The 23,157-nt window shown below is 46.7% G+C and overlaps 1 protein-coding gene across 3 annotated transcripts in view; it reads left to right on the forward strand.

Annotated features, from left to right (window-relative positions):
* The first annotated feature begins 614 nt into the window (after positions 1 to 614).
* Positions 615 to 23,157, forward strand: part of URB1 (URB1 ribosome biogenesis homolog) — a 70,341-nt gene continuing 47,798 nt past the window's right edge. For all 3 annotated transcript variants that reach the window (XM_066370348.1, XM_066370349.1, XM_066370350.1), the window contains exons 1-10: positions 615 to 857; positions 3,495 to 3,634; positions 4,418 to 4,569; positions 5,414 to 5,546; positions 9,382 to 9,478; positions 17,472 to 17,557; positions 18,906 to 19,031; positions 20,423 to 20,547; positions 21,261 to 21,456; positions 22,883 to 23,020. In XM_066370348.1, the coding sequence (XP_066226445.1) occupies positions 716 to 857; positions 3,495 to 3,634; positions 4,418 to 4,569; positions 5,414 to 5,546; positions 9,382 to 9,478; positions 17,472 to 17,557; positions 18,906 to 19,031; positions 20,423 to 20,547; positions 21,261 to 21,456; positions 22,883 to 23,020 (1,335 nt within the window). In that variant the 5' untranslated portion in view covers positions 615 to 715. The remainder of the gene's footprint in view (positions 858 to 3,494; positions 3,635 to 4,417; positions 4,570 to 5,413; positions 5,547 to 9,381; positions 9,479 to 17,471; positions 17,558 to 18,905; positions 19,032 to 20,422; positions 20,548 to 21,260; positions 21,457 to 22,882; positions 23,021 to 23,157) is intronic.

The following is a 23,157-nucleotide window of genomic DNA, read 5'->3' on the forward strand; positions in this document are numbered from 1 at the left end:
CGGTCTGGGGACGCCTGGGGTGGAGATCAGTCCGGTTTCGGTTGAGCCATGCGCTCAGGGTCAGGGTTAGGAGCACCTGCACGACCCTCGGCCCGGGTACCGGAGCGAAGACCTCCCGCATCGGCCCGCCTGGCACTCAGCTGAGCTCGGTCAGCTTCGCAGCCAGCCCGCAAGGCTCGCAATCGGCTCGGCATCCTGCTGCGTGCTGCGCACTTTCTTCCAGCGGCGCCGCTAACTGAGCTGGCGGTACAGCTCCGCGCCCGGCCTCGTGCGCTGCGGGAGCGGAGGATCTGGCTTCTGCCCGCCGAAGAGTCGAGAGAGCCGCCGAAGGCAGGAAGGGTCGTGCAGTGTCCGCTCACCCCAGGCCGCGAGCGAGCCGGCGGGCATGGCAGGAACAGTGGGTCCCCAAGACTCGACGCGGCGACAACAGCAGAACCCGCCGCAGACCCACTCGCTGCTCGCCTGCCAGTCATTCCACATGCCCCGCCCCATGTATGGGCCGCCCACTACAGGCCCCCGCCCCTGTGCTCCCGCTCTTTCCGCAGGTCCCGATTTAGACCCGCCCCTTCCGCCTTCTTTCTTTCTCGAGGGCCCGCCTCTTCCGCCAAGCCCCTCCCCTTCTTGCGCACGTGGGGGTTACTGTCGCCTCTCTGTTGTCCGTGCGTTCTTCCGCCAGGTCCACGGGCGTGAATCCCCGCGCGCCCTCCCTCTCGTCATGGGGACCCCCAAGAGGAAGGCCCGGGGCGGTAAGGATGGCGCGGCTTCCCCCGCGGGAGCACCCAAGCGGGCCCGCAGCGAGGAGCGCACGGGCGTGCGCTTCAAGGCGCAGTTGAGGGACCAGCAGGGCGCGGGGCCGGGTAAGTGCGGGTCGGCCTCCGTGGGGTGTGGAGCGGGTCGCCGTGTGCCAGACGCAGCCCCTCCTTCACCGCGGGTCAGGCGGGAAACCGAGGCCCCGGTGGCTGAGCGTCCAGGGCCCGGGCCGCTACGGGACCGCGCGCGGCACTTCCTCGCCCTGGGCCGTGTTTTTCGAGCCCCGACTGTCCTTCAGGTCGCCGCCGCTGTGGCTGTCAGTTCTGTTTTCAGTGGTGTCACCCCACCCGAGGCCACCCCAAGGCCTTGTCGGTTGACTAAGGTTGACCTGGTGACTGATCGGGAGGAGAGTCTATAATCTCTCTTTTGAAAAGCGTGATTGCCCTTCACAGGATCATGAGTCCACTACTAGAAAGTGTAGGTGATGGGGAAGAACGCAGTTGCATAGGCTGTGACTTGTCCGAATAAAACCGTGACAGCGTTTCTCCCAGATTCAAGGAACTATTATTAAGTTAGTGGCCAGAATAGCCGCAATGTCCAGTTTGCCTCCCACAGATGTTGCTTTTAAATGTTTGATGCCTGCAACGGCTAGGCAGTGCTGGGAAGATGCTCCCTGCTTTAGCACTGGATTTCATTCATATGTTCATTAGTTATTAGGGGCTATTATTTGCTAGGGGAGAGTGAAAATGATGAGTGGAAATCGGACAGGGGTCCTGCCGTTGTGAGCTTACACATCAAGTTCAGAAGGCAGATGGCAGTCAGTGGAATCACATGGGACAAGTTCTAATCTGAGAGACCCAAGAAGGCTCCCTGAAAGAGTGGCTTTTCAGTCGAGTTGTAGGGAGGGTGGCAGGGACAGCGACCCTACTGGCAGAGGAAAGCATGATTTTGTAAAAGATTGCACCGGTGTACATATTCATGGTTTTGCTCAGAGAGCTTCACCATTTTAGGGTACTGCGTTTGAACAGGTTTTGGGTGGAAACCTGGGTAGACAGGACAGGTGCTGGTGACATTGTTGGAAAATGTGGGACTGGGTGAAAGTGAGTCCCCTCTGAGGCTACGTGGGATTTGTGTTTGAATCTGGTCTCTATCTTGGTGTCTCCCTTTTTGTTTTTCTTTTTTTTAATTTATTCATTTTAGGAAGGAGATAGAGAGGGAGAGGAGAGAGAGACAGAGAGAGAGAAGGGGGAGGAGCAGGAAGCATCAACTCCCATATGTGCCTTGATCAGGCAAGCCCAGGGTTTCGAACCGGCGACCTCAGCATTTCCAGGTCGACGCTTTATCCACTGCACCACCACAGGTCAGGCCTGGTGTCTCTCTTTTGATATGTTCTCGTAACTTCCTGTGATAGGGTCACTGCCCAGGGAAGTGCAATTGATAGACATTGGGGACTTTGTTTTCATCCAGGGAGTAGGGAAGGTGTTGTTTCCAGTTTTATTGAGATATTATTGACATAAATATAAGTTTAAGATGAACAATATGATGATTTGACACATGTATATATTGTGAAATGATCACAATAAGGTTAGTTAACACCACCATTCCTTCATGTAATTACCATGGAGGGGGGGTCGATAACATTTAAGACCTACTCTGTTAACAACTTTGAAGTACCCAATACAGTACAATTAATTGTAGACACCACACTGCACATTAGAGCCCCAGAACTTACTCATCTCATAGCTGGAAGTGTGTTCCCTGTGACCAGCATCTCTTTACTTCCCCACCCCCAGCAACCTCCAATCTGCTCTCTGTTTCTATGAGTTCAGCTTTTTTTAATTTCTTTTTTTTTTTTTTTTTCTGAAGTTGGAAACGGGGAGGCAGTCAGACAGACTCCCGCATGCGCCCGACAGGGATCCACCCGGCACACCCACCAGGGGCGATGTTCTGCCCACCTGGGGCGTCGCTCTGTTGCAACCAGAGCCATTCTAGCACCTGAGGCAGAGGCCACAGAGCCATCCTCAGTGCCCGGGCCAACTCTGCTCCAATGGAGCCTGGGCTGCAGGAGGGGAAGAGAGAGACAGAGAGGAAGGAGAGGGAGAGGGGTGGAGAAGTAGATGGGTGCCTCTCCTGTGTGCCCTGGCTGGGAATTGAACCCGGGACTTATGCACGCCAGGCCGACGCTCTACCACTGAGCCAACTAGCCAGGCTGAGTTCAGCTTTTTTTTAGATTCGACACGTGAGGACATAAATTACTTGTTTTTTCTGTCTGACTTATTTCACTTAATGTCCTCATGATATCTCCATGTCACAAAAGGCAGAATTTCCTTTTTGAAGGCTGAATATTATTTCACTATATATATGTGTGTATGATAGATATTTACAGATAGTGTAGGTATACCACATTTTTTATATTCATTCTCTGACTGCACCCTGTTTGTGTGGGGGTGGAGAGAAGAGTGCTGTGGGATTAGATTGGTAAAGACCCAGAGGTGCTGAGGAGGCTCCCTGGATGGAAAAGGTTCTGCTCTGTGTGAACCAGTTCCATGCCTTTGCCGGAGGTACAGGATTGGCAGTGTCATGACTTTGTTCCCCCCCATCGCTACATGGCTGCCATGTTCTTCACCACAGTTAGTGGTAGTTCCACTTGCCTGGATGTTCCTGCCAGAAGCCTCCTCTGTCCCAGTAGCAGTTGTGTTTCCAGGGGGACCATCTTTGCTAACATTTGAACATCACTATTTTAGCCTTGGAAACATTTGTCTCTGCTGCCAAGAAGCTACCCCAAGCAGACATGTACGATGTTGTGGAAGGCTACATCAAGATTTCTGTGGAGTGTGCAGAGATTTTCCAGCTCCTGAGTGGGGAGAAGCGACCTGAAAGTGAGGTGTGTCATTCCTTACCTGGCTGATGAAGGGAAGAGCAAGGTCATGCTTCTGTTGTGTTTAACTTAATGAAGGGAATTGTGATACAAAGTCCAAGACCTTGCCAACTTTCTACAGAAAATGATGCTGTGGTCCTGTGCTGTAGGAACATGTTTATTTTTGCATCATGACCTTTGAAAGCATTTTAGTGGAAAGCACTAACTACTTATTGGTGAATAACACCAGAAGGAAGGGCCACAGATTCTTAATCTAAATGCACTGGATGAATAACACGAGACACAGGGGTTGTAGATCCTCAATCTAAGTGCACTGGGTTGCAACATGGTTTGTTTTAACAAAAGGAAAATAGAGAAAAACCGTGTGTCACAGATATTGTGTTGAAATGTCTTCTGGTTCCAAAGAGGCTCAAAATTGGGGATATTTAGGAATTTATTGAAATCTCAGGGTTATTTTGGGAAGGCTGCAGACCTGAATGTGCCCAAAGCAGTGAGGCCCAGCCTTATATAGAAATCACTCTTTCCACTTCCTTCAGTGTTGTTGAAAGCAAGCAATTCTCTATTTAGCTAGGCTATGGGAGCAGGACTAACTCCAGCGCCCTGGGCCTGGCAGGGCAGCTTGCTAAGCTGCCACCTTCCTCCCTGCCTCTGGCTCAGAATCCGGGGAGGCCTCATCCTGCAGGTTGCAGGTATTCAGCCTGCAAGTGACCATGGCTGAGATAAGAGGAGCAGGTTTGTAGAGGGAAGGAAGTGAGAGTACTCAGAAGCATTTCAATCCTGTCATTGCAGATGCTGTTAATATTTCAAGTTTTCGAGGCCATATTACTGCGGACAGCAAGCGATCTCTCCCATTTTCACGTTGTGGGAATGAACGTCGTGAAGAAGCTGCTGACCAGCCACATGAAGCTCCTCTGTGAGGCCCTGTACTCCTCGGGCTACAGGTAAACGTGCCTCCTTGCGGCAGGGCCAGCCTTGGTCTTGCTCTGCCCAGCTCTCCCCAAGTGCATTTGACCCTTTCTCTTCTTGTGATGTGGAGGCTCTGCCCCTCCTGCTGCTGATGGGCCCTCGCTCTTGCTGATCCCTCTTACCACAGTCCCTGTCACTCCTGCCCTGCTGCCTCCTTGCTGTCCTGGGGATGCTGAAGCATCCTTAGCATTGTTTGTCCTGCCCCAGTGGCCCTCGCTAGGCATTCTCCAAGGTCATCCCGGCTCTCCCTCTCTGCCTGCAGGGCTTTGCAGGAGTGTCCTCAGAGAGGCCTTTTGACCATCCCTGTCCACTGGTGCTACCTGTTCCTTTAGCCTGTGCAGGAAAATACCCATTTGTACGTGTATTGGTACAGCCCTACGTGACACCATATTCACATCAATCCTGACTGGTGTTCACCCTCCATGAGAACAGTGCATGTAGGTGGGACCTCGATTGTGGTACACAGTGCTATCTGCCTAGCCCCCGAGTGAACCTGAGTAAACCCCAGGCTCACTTTGAAGATGGTTACTACAGGAGCACCTCTGTGCCCGCAGAGGCAGGGTGGGGTGAGCATGATGACTTGCTGGTCAGAGAAATCCCCATATTTGTGGTTCACAGTGTGTATTCTTGGGTCCTCCCCCAACTCATGGTTTTGTCCTTTATTTGAAATTTTGTTATGATTTTCTTTTAAAAGAAAGTATATGCGAATAGCTCCTTCCTTCCCTTTTCTGGTTTGGGGACAGCAAATCACAGCCAGCGTGCAGGTGGTTTTGTGCGTCCACTCCTCCTGACATCTGATTTCCTGTTGTCCCTGTGCAGGATGGCTCGAGCTTGCCTGAACCTGATGGCTGCCATGGTAACCCAGGGCCCTGAGGCTGCCAGGGATTTCTGCAGCCATTTTGATTTGAATAAAAAGACCTTGTACACCCTGGTGACCAAGAGGGATTCAAAGGTGAGCCCCAGTGTCTCGTCCTGTGGTTTGTCCTCTTTCTGGTCTTGGTCCTCACATACCTGAAGTCAGAGGCCCTGTGTAGAGTCATGTGCCCTGGCAGCCCCTGGAGCCTGGGAGGAGGGCAGACCTCACTCCTGGCTGGCAGTGGGGGCCTGGTCACCAGGTAGAGCTGAATGATGGGCATGTGAGGCCAGCTTCTCTGGGGCCTTCCTGATCTATGGGGATGACTTAGCTTGTATGTAAATGAAGTAATTCCGTGGCCTCATGACACAGACTCTGGGGTGCCCTGCTGCTCTTGTTTCTATTCTGTCCACTCTGGAGAAAGCCCTTGGAAAAGTCAAAGCCAGTGACATCAGAGAGGACATTTAGGGCTTTTTAATGTTTCTTGTGCCTGCCAGTATGTTTTGTCTAGAAGGGCTGGATTGTGCCAGAGAGAATGGAGGTGAGAATGCTTGAACTCTCCTGAGGTTCTTCAGGAGTAAGAACATGTTTGGGGACTCAGGCTGGAGGGGAAGTTCTCCTGTCCTCCTAGGTGAGTGCGGCCTGCTGGTTCTTGAAGTGCATCCTGCCTATCAGGTGACAGGTCCGCTCTCCCTGCTGGCGCTCCAGAGCCACAAACAGCCAGGAATTGGTTCCATGCTCCCTCCTGAGTGCAGGGAACAGAGAGGAGTCAGTTCTGTGCCGCATTCTGAGCATGGGGAACAGCCAAGGGTCGGTTCTGTGCCCCTTCCTGAGCATGGGGAACAGAGAGGAGTCGGTGCCCTTTGGTTCAACCTGGTTGTCAGCGGGCAGTAATTATCCATCTGATTCCCATTCCCTTCCTGCTCAAGCTCAGCAGCCCAGCCCTCTAAGGGCAGTGCACGTCAGCAGCCAGGCCATCCACCCAGATACAAGAAAGGCCACCGCATTTTTACTTCCTATTTTGTGTTCTGAATCAACTATCTTAAATATGCTGTATGTGGTAGGAAATGGTTTCTAGACATATAAAAAAATTTTTTTTGATATAGGGAATGTCGGGGAGATTCAGAACTACAGAGCAGCATAGTGACCCCCAATACCTGTCAGCAGCTTCCAACGATGTCCCCTCCCCCACCTTGTGGGTTGTTTGGGGCAGCCTGTTAGAGCAAATCCCACCTGTGCGTCACATTTCATCATAAATATTTCAGGGTGCATCTCTTACAGAGAGTGACCTTTTACAAAACAAAATCACAGTGCCACCACCACACCTGACACCATTAATAATTCCTCAGCACCACCTGATGCCCAGTTCACTCTCAGTTCTCCGCCAACTATCTCACCTGTGGCCTTACCCTTCATGGTTCAAGTCAGGATCCGGTCCGGGGCCATAGAGTATATCCGGTGGGTGAGCTTAAGTCTCTCCACTTCTGCGTTTTATGCCCCCACTCTGACCCTTATGGAGGAATTGGTACAGTCTCATAGGAGAGGATCATGGGTGTTTATCATCTGGCCAAAGAAAGCATTGTGAGAAACCCTGCTCTGAAGAACAGTTTCACCAAATATGTTTTGGTCTTTTTAAGACAGTGTTTTGAAACAAGTGTGGAGTTTGGGACGCTTTCTTCCTGGGATAATAGCCCCGTGAAGTCACAGGGTAGGAATGAGTAGTGCACATGCGGTCCTCTTGCCTTTGATGGAGTTTGTTGGGGCAGAGGCTGGGGTAGTGAGGGACTGTGTGCTCGGGGCTGGGGAGGTAGGGCCATGGCTTGCGTGTGGGGCAGGTCTGAAGGGTGTTTCTCCCCAGCGGCAGGGATCTGAAGTTCGGGGTTGTCTGCATATGCAGTGGGTGCCCGGAGGTGAGACTGGATCCCATATGGTTCAGAATCTGTTGCTGGAGGAACTCAGGAGGATTTAGTCTAGCTCTGCAGAGTCTAGGCAGGACAGACAGAGCTGGAACACCTGGTGACTGGGACCAGTGCTCCAGGGCCCTGACCCCAGTACTTCAGTGGACAGAATCCCCCTGACTCGAGCAGCCTCTCCGATCCGCTGGGGAAGGATGAGCCCTGACCGCTGTTTTCCAGGCAGTGTTACACTGCACCAGTGGTCTTTTGAAGCGCAAGGCACACGTGGGCCAGGAAAGCAGGGTAGCTGTGTTTGTGTCAGGGTAGCTGTGTTTGTATGTTTGCCTCTTTGAACGATGAGGCATCCAGGGAGGTTGGGGGTGGTGGTCACTTCAGGCTTCCGGAGGACAGGAGCAATGTCTTAGTCACTGGTTCCTGTCAGCCTGAGATCATGGCACCTTGAATGTGATTTGTATTCAATAAGTGGTGGCACCTCTGGGGCATTGCTGACACTAAACCAATGCAGCTCATTTTCAAATCCTTACTGTCGTTGTCCCCAAACTCTTTGTTGTAAAGAGGCCCACAGATCAGTCCCCAGAATGAGAGAGAGAGCTTGGAGCTTGGAGCCTCTCATGTGTGTGGCTTGACCAGGTCTTGCTGAATGAAACACTGTGTGGCATGGACGGAGATAGACTGTGTACATGCAGCAGGTGTGCACAGCCTCTGTCCCCACATCACAGAGCGTCAGCCAGGCGTCCGCTCTTTTCTCCAGAAGAAGCGTGTACCCAACACAACAAGACTGAAGTATTAAATACTCCCCTGCAGGCCTACATGGTGCCATGTGTGGTCCCTGCATTTTGGGAACAGGGATGTGGAGTGCCATGGGGGCCCGAGGAGAAGAAATCTCTATAGTCAGTCATAAAGTTGAGCGTGAGGCACGTGTTTGTAGTTATTCCTCGTCACCCAGTCTTAGTGCGTATGCAGAGCAGTTACGTGACCTCGAGCAAGTTGTTTGAAGCTGGCTCCTTGTCTGTAGAACTGGCGCAGTGGGCATCTGCCTTGGGTTGCTGTGACACTGGGCAGCATGGACCAGGTGTCTGGCATGGGGTGAGGACTCTGAGCGTCACTGGTCGTCCTTGTCCCTGCTACCACCTCTGCTGCTCTCAGCACGGGCTATCTAAAGTCAGGCTCCGCAATCGTCACGTGCTCAGGGCAATAATGCTCCCCGTTAACTGGTCATGGCAGCCAACTAAAGGACCTTTGGGCTCCTTGAAACGGAGGGGTGTTTGGTTTTGGCAGTGGAGAACCCGAGCATTGTGCTCGTTCTGCTGCCACTGACAAGGGGCCCCATGACCACCTGCCGTGGTTCTTTGGATGTAAAACAGGGATGGAGAGGCACGGGTTTGTCTTGAAGTTACTAGGAGGGAAAACTGATCAGATGTCCCTGGTGACTTCCCCTGAAGTGTTGGCTGCTGGTCGTGGCCTTGGGGCCCTGGTTGAGGATGCCCACTGTCCCTACTCATGGCTGACGTCTCAGGACAGGTCAGACTGCAGTCCTGGGAGGCCATGCTGGGCTGTAATATGATAGCGTCTGTGCTTTTGTGCCTATTATAATATCTAATAAAAACCAGACATCACCTCATTGGCAACTCATCAAAAGCAGCACCAGTTTTTCCGTTATTTCTGGATTTTTAAAAACGTGGGTATGTTATTTCCTTGGCAGCAAGAGCAGATAGTATCTGGGTGGCTGAGAACCTTCTGCTCTACACCAAAGTGGTCCGTGAACTAACAGTGCTTTATGTAGTGCAGTCGGGGAAGGGGACACACTATTTCATCCACAAGTTTGTATTTAGAAAGAGCTTGAAGGGGGAGGAAGAGGAGGAGATTGAGAGGAAGAGCAAAGAGAAAACCCTTGTTTCCATAGTGATGCCCATGGGTTTTAGATGAGCCCAGGAGACCTCTGACTTTGGGACAGGAGGGGCATGCATGAATTTCTCAGGGTGTGGATGTTCATGTGACCCTTGTCCTCTCGTCCTCAGGGCACACACGACGTCCGGCTGGCCTACATCCAGTTTGCCCTGTCCTTTCTGATTGCTGGGGATGACAGCACTGTGGTGCAGGTGCTGGAGCTGAAAGGTGGGTGTGTCTCTAGCAGGAGCAGCATCCATTTGGGTGCTTGGAAGATTCTTCCGCAGAATTTTCTTCCAGGTTGGGACAGTCAGCAGTTTAGCTGCTGCTGTATACATGAGATTGGGGGGTGCGGGTCTCAAAGCTCTGGTCAGTGAGGGTTATGTTGCGGTCAGCATGAACAGAGTGTTACTTTATGCTGCTTGGAGCGCTGGGCAGTGTCCCAACAGAGGATCGGTGCAGGCATGGACTCCTGCAACAGAGGGGCTCTGTGGCTGCAGAGCATGCCCCGGCCCACAGCCCAGCTGCCCGGCCTTTCGGCACTGGTGTAACATGGAGTCTGACTATGGTGGCCGCTCTGCCTGCTTACCACAGCATCAGTGGTCGAGCTCCTGGTGCATAGCTGGGCCGCCTGGGGGTTGTCCCCACTGCGGCTGGGCACAGTTCAGCTTGTTAGGGCCCTTGCATTTTGTCAGGAGATGCAGCACGCCAATGACTGACAGCATGCAGATCTGTGTCACACAGGTGTTGTTCAGTGCATGCTGTGGAGTTGGGCCTTGTCAGCTGGTGAGGGCCCTGCTTATATGAAAGGACATGATTGGGGGTCCTCCTTGGCACTGAGACAGGTGAGGTACATGTTCATTCCTGCATGGCATTGGGTCGTACACATTGAAACTTAAAATATTTGCTCCGGGGTGACGTCAGAGAAATGGCGCCGTGAGGAGTGCTCCCGAAATCTCTCCCCAAAATTTCAACAAGTTCTTCAACCAATGACAGAAAAATCTATCCTTGGAGTATCTGGAAGTCCCACACACTGAACACGAAGTGCTATCAACAAAACCACCCTCAGATGCCATTAAGTAAAAGAAAATAGAATATCATGGATACAAAAGACAGATGTAGCACAGATAGATGAGGAAAAATCTATGGAGAAAAAAATATATTGGAAACCTTGGAGCTAAATGACAGAGAATTTAAAATAGAAATCCTAAAAATACTCAGAGGTATACAAGAAAACACAGAAAGGCAATTTAGGGAGCTCAAAAAACAACGAACACAAAGAATATATTACCAAGGAAATTGAAACTATAAAAACAAATCAAACAGAGATGAAAAACTCAATTCACAAACTGAAAAACGAGGTAACAAGCTTAGCTAATAGAACAGGCCAGATAGAAGGTAGGATTAGTGACATAGAAAACAAGCAACTTGAGGTACACAGAGAGAATAGAGACTCAAAAATTTTAAAAAGTGAGAAAACCCTACAGGAATTGTCTGACTCCATTAAAAAGACTAACATAAGAATAATAGGTATATCAGAAGGAGAAGAGAGAGAAAATGGAATGGAGAACATATTCAAAAAATAATAGACGAGAACTTCCCAAGCCTGTGGAAAGAACTAAAGCCTCAAATTCAAGAAGCAAACAGAACACCGAGTTTTCTTCTTTTTTTTTTAAATTTTTTTTTTTTATTCATTTTAGAGAGGAGAGAGAGGGGGAGAGAGAGAAGAGAGAGAGACGGGGGGAGGACCTGGAAGCATCAACTCCCATATGTGTGTTGACCAGGCAAGCCCAGGGTTTCGAACCAGTGACCTCAGCATTTCCAGGTCGATGCTTTATCCACTGCGCCACCACAGGTCAGGTGGAACACCGAGATTTCTTAACCCCAACAAACCTACTCCAAGGCACATCATAATGAAATTGACACAAACCAACGACAAAGAAAAAATTCTTAAGGCAGCCAGGGAAAAGAAGAATACAACATATAAAGGAAGGCCTATTAGATTATCATCGGATTTCTCAGCAGAAACTCTACAAGCTAGAAGAGAGTGGATGCCAATATTTAAAGTTCTGAAAGAGAGGAACTTTCAGCCAAGAATACTATACCCATCAAAGCTATCCTTCAAATACGAAGAAGAAATAAAAACATTCACAGATACAGGAAAGATGAGGGAATTTATCATCAGAAAACCCCCACTCCAGGAAATACTAAAGAGGGCTTTCCAACCAGATACAAAGAACAAAACAAAACCACAAGTAAAAGCTCCACCAAGAAAAGAATAAAACCACATTTAAACTGTGACAACAAAAACAAAAAAAGGGAGGGAGAGGACAGAGATTAACAGTAGCAAAGGACGATGGAATGCAGAAGCACTCATAAGATATTGTACTACAATGAACATGGTAGGTACCCTTTTCATTACTTAATGGTAACTACCCCTGAAAAAAACCACCACAGAAGCACATGACTTAAAAAAGGTAGCAACAGAGGAAAGAAGTACGGAATATAACCAAATAAAAACAAATGATAGAAAAACAAGAGAGAAGAATCAAACAAGATACAAAACTAACAGAAAGCAATTTATAAAATGGCAATAGGGAACCCACAAGTGTCAATAATTACACTAAATGTACAATAAATGGATTAAACTCACCAATAAAAAGACACAGTAGTAGAAAAATCCGCCTGACCAGGCGGTGGCACAGTGGATAAAGCGTCAGACTGGGATGCCGAAGACCCAGGTTTGAGACCCCGAGGTCACCAGCTTGAGCGCGGGCTCATCTGGTTTGAGCAAAAAGCTCACCAGCTTGGACTCAAAGTCACTGGCTCAAGCAGGGGTTACTTGGTCTGCTGAAGGCCCGCAGTCAAGGCACATATGAAAAAGCAATCAATGAACAACTAAGGTGTTGCAATGTGCAACAAAAAACTAATGATTGATGCTTCTCATCTCTCCATTCCTGTCTGTCTGTCCCTATCTATCCCTCTCTCTGACTCTCTGTCTCTGTAAAAAAAAAGAAAAAAGAAAAGAAAGAAAATCCAACTATATGCTGCCTACAAGAAATACATCTAAGCAATAAGGATAAAAACAAATTCAAAGTGAAAGGCTGGAAAACAATACTTTAAGCAAATAACATCCAAAAAAAGCAGGAGTAGCAATACTCATATCTAATAATGCTGACTATGAGACAGCAAAAGTAATCAGAGACAAAAATGGTCATTTCATAATGATTAAGAGACATAACACTTCTTAATATATATGCATGAAACCAAGGAGCACCAAAATATACGAGACAGCTACTTATTGACCTTAAAACAAAAACTGACAAAAATACATTCATGCTTGGAGACCTCAATACACCGCCGACGGCTCTAGATTGTTCATCCAAACAGAAAATCAATAAAGATATATGAAACACTAGAGCAATTGGATATGATAGACATCTACAGGACATTTCATCCCAAAGCGACAGAGTATACATTTTTCTCTAGTGTACACGGAATATTCTCAAGAATTGACCATATGTTGGGCCACAAAAATAACATCAGCAAATTCAAGAAAATTGAAATTGTACCAAGCATATTTTCTGATCATAAAGCCTTGAAACTAGAATTCAACTGTAAAAAAGAGGGAAAAAACCCACAAAAATGTGGAAACTAAACATACTTTTAAAAAATGAATGAGTCAAAGAAGAAATAAGCGCAGAGATCAAAAGATATATACAGACAAATGAAAATGACAATACGACATATCAGAATCTCTGGGATGCAGCAAAAGCAGTAATAAGAGGGAAGTTCATATCACTTCAGGCCTATATGAACAAACAAGAGAGAGCCCAAGTAAACCACTTAACTTCACACCTTAAGGAACTAGAAAAAGAAGAACAAAGACAACCCAAAACCAGCTGAAGAAAGGAAATAATAAAAATCAGAGCAGAAATAAATGAAATAGAGAACAGAAAAACTATAGAATAAAATTAATAAAACAAGGAGCTGGTTCTTTGAAAAGATCAACAAAATTGACAAACCCTTGGCAAGACTCACCAAGGGAAAAAGAGAAAGGACTCATATAAGCAGAATCCAAAATGAAAGAGGAGAAATCACCACAGACATCATAGATATACAAAGAATTATTGTAGAATACTATGAAAAACTATATGCCACCAAATTCAACAATCTAGAAGAAATGGATAAATTCCTAGAATAATACAACCTTCCTAGACTGAGTCAGGAAGAAGCAGAAAGCCTAAACAGACCAATTAGCAGGGAGGAAATAGAAAAAACTATTAAAAACCTCCCCAAAAATAAAAGTCCAGGCCCAGATGGTTATACTAGTGAATTCTATCAAACATTCAAAGAAGACCTGGTTCCTATTCTACTCAAAGTCTTCCAAAAAATTGAAAAAGAAACAATACTTCCAAACACATTTATGAGGCCAACATAACCCTCATACTGAAACCTGGCAAGAACGGCACAAAAAAAGAAAACTACAGACCAATAACTAATGAATACAGATGCTAAAATACTAAACAAAATACTAGCAAATCGAGTACAACAACATATTAAAAAAATAATACATCATGATCAAGTGGGATTCATCCCAGAATCTCAAGGACGGTTCAACATACGTAAAACAGTTAACGTAATACACCATACCAACAAAACAAAGAACAAAAACCACATGATCTTATCAATAGATGCAGAAAAGCCATTCAATAAAATACAACAACTTTATGTTTAAGACACTCAACAAAATGGGTGTAGAAGGAAAATATCTCAACATGATAAAGGCCATATATGATAAACTATCAGCTAACATCATATTAAATGGTATAAACCTGAGGACTTTCCCCCTTAAATCAGGAACAAGACAGGGTTGTCCATTCTCTCCACTCTTATTTAATGTGGTGCTAGAAGTTCTAGCCCTAGCAATCAGACAAGATAAAGAAATAAAAGACATCCATATCGGAAAAGAAGAAGTAAAGGTATCACATTTTGCAGATGATATAATCCTATACATTGAAAACCTTATAGACTCCACAAAAAGATTACTAGAAACAATAAACCAATACAGTAAGGTCGCAGGATACAAAATTAATATACAAAAGTTCATAGCCTTTCTATGTGCTAACAATGAAACACTAGAAAACGAACTCAAAAAAATAATCCCCTTCTTGATTGCAACAACAAAAAATAAAATACCTAGGAATAAACATAACAAAGAATGCAAAGGACCTATATAACGAAAACTACAAAGCATTGTTAAAGGAAATAAAAAAAAACACAATGAAATGGGAAAATATTCCTTGTTCTTGGATAGGAAGAATAAATATAATCAAAATGGCCATATTACCCAAAGCAATATACAAATGTAATGCAAGTCCCATCAAAATTCCATTGACATTTTTTAAAGAAATGAAATAAAAAACATCAGATTTATATGGAACTATAAAAGAACCCCGAATAGCCAGAGCAGTCCTAAAGAAAAAGAATGAAGCTGGGGGCATTACAATTCCTGACTTCAAACTATATTTATAGGGCCACAACAATCAAAACAGCATGGTATTGGCAGAAAAATAGACACAGACTAATGGAACAGAATAGAAAGTCCAGAGATAAAACCACATATATATGGTCAAATAATTTTCGATAAAGGGGCCAACAACACACAATGGAGAAAAGAAAGCCTCTTCAACAAATGGTGCTTGGAAAACTGGAAAGCCACATGCATAGGAATGAAACTCGACTACAGTTTGTCCCCTTGTACTCAGATTAATTCAAAATGGATCAAAGACCTAAATATAAGACCTGAAACAATAAAGTACATAGAAGAAAACATAGGTACTAAACTCATGGACCTTAGTTTTAAAGAGCATTTTATGAATTTTACTCCAAAGGCAAGAGAAGTGAAGGCAAAGATAAATGAATGGGACTACATAAGACTAAAAAGTTTTTGCTCAGCAAGACAAACTGACAACAAAATAGACAGCCAACTAAATGGGAAATATTTTCAAACAACAGCTCAGATAAGGGCCTAATATCCAAAATATACAAAGAACTCATAAAACTCAACAACAAACAATCCAATAAAAAAAATGGGAAGAGGACATGAACAGACACTTCTCCCAGGAAGAAATACAAATGACCAACAGATATATGAAAAGATGCTCATCTTCATTAGTTATTAGAGAAATGCAAATCAAAACTACAATGAGATATTACCTCACACCTGTTAGATTAGCTATTATCAACAAGACAGGTAATAGCAAGTGTTGGAGAGGCTGTGGAGGAAAAGGAACCCTCATTCACTGTTGGTGGGACTGTAAAGTAGTACAACCATTATGGAAGAAAGTATGGTGGTTCCTCAAAAAACTGCAAATAGAACTACCTTATGACCCAGCAATCCCTCTACTGGGTATATACCCCCAAAACTCAGAGACATTGATACATAAAGACACATGTAGCCCCATGTTCATTGCAGCATTGTTCACAGTGGCCAAGACATGGAAACAACCAAAAAGCCCTTCAATAGATGACTAGATAAAGAAGATGTGGCACATATACACTATGGAATACTACTCAGCCATAAGAAATGATGACATCAGATCATTTACAACAAAATGGTGGGATCTTGATAACATTATATAGAGTGAAATAAGTAAATCAGAAAAAACTAAGAACTGCATGATTCCATACATAGGTGGGACATAAAAACGAGACTAAGAGACATGGACAAGAGTGTGGTTGGGGGGGGGAGGGGCACAAAAACCAGATAGAAGGTGACGGAGGACAATCTGACTTTAGGTGATGGGTATGCAACATACTTGAATGACAAGATAACCTGGAGATGTTTTCTTTGAACATATGTACCCTGATTTATTGATGTCACCCTATTAATATTAATAAAAATTTATAAAAAAAAATATTTGCTCCAGCATTTATTATTTGCAGTGTATTCTAAGGAAGTCATTAAGGGTGTGAGTAGAGGTTTGTGAAGGAGCTGTTTTTCCTGTTAGCTGAAAACGAGCTGACTCCACCGGCAAGGGACTGACTGAGCATGGAGGGCAGGACGCGGCTAATGAGAGTGAGGCAGGGTGGCCTTGTGTCAGACTTCACAGCATGTGAGGGGTGTCAGCTCAGTTATGAAGTTGACGTGTGATCCATCCCACTCTACTAAAAGTTAGATATAACAGTATAGCTACATCAGAAAGTGAGCAATTAACTGCTGCTAACCTTAATCTCTGGGTTAGGGAGTTAATGGTTGATTTTAATGTCCATTCTTTTAGTTTGGTGGTTTCTGTTTTTTCTTTTTGTAAGAATAATAGATTTGTTCTTGCAGAAATTGTGTGTGCCCATTAAGCATGTATGGAGCAAGTGAAGGTGGAAATGCTTTCGTGCCTCTGGCCAGTGTCCTAGTCCGGTGGTGATGGTGCAAGATCAGGCTGTGCTGGCTCGTCCTCTGGGGGCCCACAAGTACCTCAAATTCTACCACCAGTCAGGAAAATGACCACCATCTCTTTAAGTACATCTCTGAGCAAGTCTAAGCAAAGAGGAACTTTGGAGAACTATAATCATAACCTGTGTTCTCTTTGAGACAGTATTGAGTAAATTTTACTAAAGTTCACGTGAAAGCCTGACCCGGGCGGAGGCACAGTGGATAGAGCGTCAGACTGGGATGTGGAGGACCCAGTTTTGAGACCCTGAGGTTGCCAGCTTGAATGCAGGCTCATCTGGTTTGAGCAAAGCTCACCAGCTTGGACCCAAGGTCACTGGCTCGAGCAAGGGGTTACTCAGTCTGCTGTAGCTCGCAGTCAAGGCACGTATGAGAAAGCAATCAATGAACAACTAAGGAGCCGCAACAAAGAATTGATTTTTCTCATCTTTCTCCCTTCCTGTCTGTCTTTCCCTATCTGTCCCTCTCTCTGACTCTCTCTGTCTCTGCCACAAAAATTAAAAAAATAATAATAATAAAGTTCACGTGCAAAATGGGAAATAAAGCAGGACTAAAGAACCACGGGACTCCCTTGCTCGTTTCATTGTTATGCCGGTACATGATGACCCCCTGTGTCATGAAGTGAAAGTGGGTATTCCTCCTATGAACTTGTAGAATTAAAAAGAATAAGTTTTTAAAAAGAAAAAGGCATTGTTTGCCATACCATTTAAAAAGTAATGTTCTCTCATTCAAAATATTCATGAGTTTAACGCTTTGAACTTTTACTTTCAGAATTTATTCCTTGCATTTTTAGCTCAGGCGTGAAGGAAGATAGGATTTCTACTGTCAACATCTTGCTGTCCACACTGAAAACAAAGGTGTGTGTTGGGAACCGGCATGTCTGTCCTTCGTTTCCCCCGGCATGCTGAGGGTTTGGGAGCCAAGCATCTCACATGCATGGTCTGTCTCATGGGTTGTCTGGGAAACTGTTCCCTAAACAGTAGCGTGGTCTCAGGGACAAGCCACCCTGAAGGCTTGTGGCTGAAGCAACACTTAGCCCAAGGTAGGAGTGAAGCTGTGGTCACCCTTCCTGGGACGTGTTGTAGTCACTGTGAGCTGTCAGTGGCAAGTAGTCTTCATCTATAACCGAGCAGCATGTTATTTCATGTTGTCTCAAATATCCTGTCTTTACAAGCGTTTTGTGTAAATTGTAAATTCTGCTGAAGGGATCACTGTCTTAAACATAGAAGCACCTTAAATAATCAATTAGAAATACTCTCTGACCCTCCCAGCATTAGAGGCTATTGGAAGGCCACAAACTGGCGGCGCATGCACATAGATATGGTAGTTAGCATAGAACCTGAAGCAGTGGTCCCACCCCAGGGACATTTGGTTGTCAGCACTGGGAAGTGCAGCTGCAGCTGGAGGGCAGAGAGTGGGCAGCTGCTCAGCATCCCGCAGTCACGCACATGGGATGCCCAGCAGTTACTGGGCCCAGTGTCAGTAGTGCTGAGGTTAGGGGCCTGGGGTAAAGTAATGCCAGTTGGGAGGGGTGGTTTTCTCCTGCCAACTTGGCACTGACTTGACAACTATGATGTGTAGTTCTAGCAGAGATGCTTTGAGTCAGGTGCTTTGCTGAGAGAGTGTCCAGCCCTCTGGAGGACAGTGGGTCTGGGGGTATGTGTCAGAGGTCTTAAAAATGTGTGCAGACCTAGGAATGGTGTGGAAGTTACCTCAGAACCACCGAGGAAACTTATCTGAGGAACATATACCCCAGAGATTCAGAGGACCAGTTTGGGAGGAACTGAGAACGTGTGTCATTCCAAGGTTGCCTGTCACAGTCAGTTTGGGAACAACCCACCTGTACACACCAGGGGTGGTTAGATAAATTGTGGTCACTCAGAGGATGGAATGATATTCAGCCCTCGAGTTTTTAGTGACATGGGAAAAGCTCATGCTGTGTAAGTAAAAGCAGACAGAAAACTGTCTATAAATACAGTCTCACAGAGACAAAACACCCAGCCCATTCATGCACATGTATGTTGTGCGGGCTGTGGAGGGAGGCTCCAGGGAAATATACCAGAGCCCTAGGATGCTGGGAATATTGGTGAATTTTGTTTATTCTTCATCTTGCTCCCCATTTTTTGCCAAATATTTTGCCCTAATGACAAAAAACAAGGTATTAAAATAGGATTTCCTAAATTTAATGTGTTTCACTGTTTTCAGGTGGTTCACAATAAAAATATCACCAAAACGCAGAAGGTGCGTTTCTTCACCGGGCAGCTGCTGACCCATATAGCCTCTCTCTATGGCTGGAACGGAGTTGTTGACGTGGACCTGAAGCATGCTGAGGTACAGTTTTCCCGGTCAGGTGGCCTCATCGCCCGTGTGTGACCCTCACCACCGGAGACCAAAGACTAACGTACACCTGCCTTGAGAAATGTCCTCCACCTGACCTGTTTTTTGTGGCTTGTGGTTATGTTAGTTTTCTGCTTAGGTTCCATATGATTTTAAAAACTTTATCTTTACAGTGAGATTTTTTTTTCTGCTCTTTAGGGTCATGTTAAACATTGCTGTAACGAGGAAGCTGTTCTATTGGCTCAGTGACATTTTGACTTTTCCGAGTGCCTGCCTGGCAGAGTCGCAGGGTCAGCCCAGCTGCTCCTGCTGCTCTCACTGGCCTCCTCTGTTCTTTCCCTCTGTGTTTGCCAGCTCTACCATTTTAAGGTTTCAGTGCCTGCTGCTGTTAATTGAGGATCCTTAACATCCCAGGACCCATTTCCTCACCTGCTGAGTGTCCAGTTTATTTGATGGTCATCACTAATGTACTAAATTAGAACAGCTGCTCACGTTGACCCAAACCCAGAGTGCCTTTTATTTATTTATTTTTATTTTTATTTTTTCCTGAAGTGAGAAGCAGGGAGGCAGAGAGACAGACTCCTGGATGCACCCGACCAGGATCCACCTGGCATGCCCACCAGGGGGCGATGCTCTGCTCATCTGGGCTGTTGCTCCGTTGCAACTGGAGCCATTCTAGCACCTGAGGTGGAGGCCATGGAGCCATCCTCAGCGCCTGGGCCAACTTTGCTTCAGTGGAGCCTTGGCTGTGGGAGGGGAAGGAGAGAGACAGAGAGAAAGGAGAGGGGGAAGGGTGGAGAAACAGATGGGCGCATCTCCTATGTGCCCTGGCCGGGAATCGAACCCGGGACTTCCACATGCCAGGCTGACGCTCTACCACTGATCCAACCAGCCAGGACCCCAGGATGCCTTTTAATTCTCCTTGTTTTGAAATTCCTCAGGGCATTTCTGACTTGGACTTGGCCAGAGTAGGGCAGGCTCTGGCTTCCTGTCAATAGTAATTACCCTCCAAAGCCCTCTGTTTCACTCCTTTTGTTTTCCTGACTTGCCTCTCTCCTCTTGTTTTGAATGTGTTTCGTGCACTCTACTACCAGGAAGCCTCGGAGGCTTAATAAAAACACTTCCATATGTGGAATTTTATTGAAAAGAGTCAGAGAAATCAAGTCATTCTTAAGTTTGTTTAGAAATACAGGTTTAAACTTGCCCCTTTTAGTAGTATTGTTTAGTCTTGATTGATGTTTCTGTTTTCCTTTTTTTTTTTTTTAACGGTACCAAGTTTTTAAGTGTTTTCTGAGTTGTCATTGGCATGTGATGTTGTTTTACTCCGTAGCTGTTATTAAGTTGATCACCTTGGGGTTCTCATGAATTCTTAAAAACCCTCCTAGGCTTCTGTGGAGGACGCAGGGAAAAGCATGGTGCGAGAATTGGTGCATAACTTCCTGATGGATCTCTGCTGTTCGCTCAAACACGGGATTAATTTTTACGATGCATCTTTGGGGACCTTCGGCAGGTGAAGTATAATCCTTCTGAGAAGGAGTGTCTGTGTTCTCAGCAGTCACCCCACCCGTGACTGTGCAGTGAGGCTGTTAAGTGGTGGCATTGTGGCTAGTTAGAGGTAGATGGAGCCACGATCAAACCAATCTCAGGGAGGAGAGATGGAGACCTGAGAGCTCGTCATTATGTTCCCCTGGGGAGAAGGCCTCAGAGTAGCAGTTGCCAAGATGCAGAACTGGGCTGTTTCTCCCCAGGGAGGTTCTGTGTGTGTTACTCAGAGGCTGGACATGGGAATAAGTCTTAATTTCCTGCCCCTGACCGGGCCTCAGCACTGTCCTGTTGGGCTGCCACTGTAACTGCAGTTGTCCAGAAAGGCAGGTCACCCGCCCCGTGAGTGCCAGGGCTCAGGTTTGACCCTAGGAAGTCTGGTTACACAGTCATCCCTGTAAGAGCCAGATAGTCCCCCTCAAAGATGGTTGCTAACCATTTAGGATTTCAAAATGTTGTTTATCCATTTTGTTTCACATTTCATAGTAATAACATTTCACAGTCCAAAGTTAACTGTTTAGGTTATGTTCTAGTAGACTTTCTCTTTGTAGTTCTGTAACTATAATGCATATCCCTGTTAATCACCCTGCCTTATGGCACGAGGGAAGTTGCTGGTGACCGTTTTGCAGCTGTCCTGGGCTCTGTGTGGGGCAGCGCCCCCTGACCCCCTTTCTGTTGCAGGGGCGGGAACCTGACGCTGCTGCACTTCCTGTTGGGTCTGAAGACGGCCACCGACGACGAGCTGGTGGCCGAGCTGGTGGTGAACATCCTCAGGGTGTGTCCAGACTTGCTGAACAAGTACTTCAAGGAAGTCACGTTTTCCTTTCTCCCAAGGGTCAAGTCCACCTGGTCAAATAACATCAAGCTGCTGAACAAGGTGAGAGCCATGGAATTTCAGTCTGATAGACAGGTAGGGCAGAGGTAAGGTTGGGTGGCGGCGAGGAGGAGGAGTGACCTGTGACACTTTGGAAAGCTTTCAGCCAGTTAGGGGATGCTGGGGACAGTGTGATGGTGTTCTCTGTGGGGACATGCTGATAGTCACATAGCTGAGCTGTGAAAGTGAATTATGCCTTTTCAATTGGTTGGTTGAGCCAATTTTATCTTTTTTTTTTTTTTTTTTTGACAGAGACAAGAGAGAGAGGGACAGATATGGACAGACTGGAAGGGAGAGAGATGAGAAGTGTCAATTCTTCATTGTAGCTCCTTAGTTGTTCAGTGATTGCCTTCTCATATATGCCTTGACCAGGGGGCTATAGCAGAGCGAGTGACCCCTTGCTCAAGCCAGCAATCTTTGGGCTCAAGCCAGCAATCGTAGGGTCATGTCTATGATCCCACAGTCAAACCAGTGATTCCTCACTCAAGCTCATGAGCCTTCACTCAAGCTGGTGATCCTCTGCTCAAGCCAGATGAGCCTGTGCTCACACTGATGACCTCAGGGTTTCGAACCTGGGTCCTATGCATCCCAGTCCAATGCTCTTTCCACTGCGCCACCACCTGGTCATGCCAATTTCATCTTTTTCATGCATATTTTGCAGACAGTGGGATCTTGATGAATGTCAGCAGTCAGTCTGGCTTTAGTGAATTGTCAGGTAGTTTTGATGGATTGCTGTGTCTGGTACTTAGACCAACTGAAGATGAGCTGTGGCACAGGGCTCTGCTGCTTTGAGTGGATGTGTGTTAATTTCCTGATCAAAGATGGTGGCAGCCCTTCATCTACAGTGCAGCCCTACAGCATCTTCTTGGCCGCTCTGTCCTCCATATATGGCCTGCGGCTACTGAAATACCAGGGCTGTTATTTTCAGCCTTGACCCAGGGCAGGGCGTGGGGCAGGGGGACGGACTTAGCAGGCCGGGTGTGAGTCCTCACTCCTCTGCTCACTAGCCCTCTGTTCCTAGGGAAATCCCTTAACCTCATTGGAGTCTCCTTTTATCACATAAGCTGTCCTTACCACGTAGGGTGGTCATGAAGCCCTAGAAGATGATGTTACTCTCAGGTTCCCATCAGGCCCTACACCTGATGAGGGATATGGTTGTTACTCTGACCATGACTTTTTGGCCAACAAAGGTTTTAAGAGGCTCCCAGACCGCAGGCCAAGCTCTGCTTTGAAGGTCGCTGCCCCAGTAACAGCCAGCCTCATGACCTAACTTCTCTAACAAATGGTTCTTGGGCCTGATCATTAAGCTTGGGACTTTTATCATGATCACTGTTTCACTGAGGCTGGCCGCCCTGTCAGTGTGGACAGCCAACCTTGGATTTGAAGCTTAACCTCCGGCAGCAACTCATTCTCTTTCTTCCTCTCACAGATCTATGAGGCCCAGCCAGACATCTCCCGGGCTTTTCAGACCAGGGAGTTCATCCCTCTGCCCCGGCTGCTGGCGATGGTGATGGTGACCACCGTGCCCCCGGTCTGCAACAAGATCATGTTCACCCAGGCCCTGAACGTGAGTGCTGACCTGCTTCTGGAACTTCCTCCTGCTCGCCCCGCTGGCTGCACTGGGGGTTCTTCTGACAGTCCCGGCTGTGTGCTGGGCTGTGACCTGTCAGTGAGCCTCGGAGGCTTTCCGAGTGCCCACTCCCC

Source organism: Saccopteryx leptura, chromosome 2, assembly GCF_036850995.1.
Source record: "Saccopteryx leptura isolate mSacLep1 chromosome 2, mSacLep1_pri_phased_curated, whole genome shotgun sequence".
Lineage (NCBI taxonomy): Eukaryota > Metazoa > Chordata > Mammalia > Chiroptera > Emballonuridae > Saccopteryx > Saccopteryx leptura.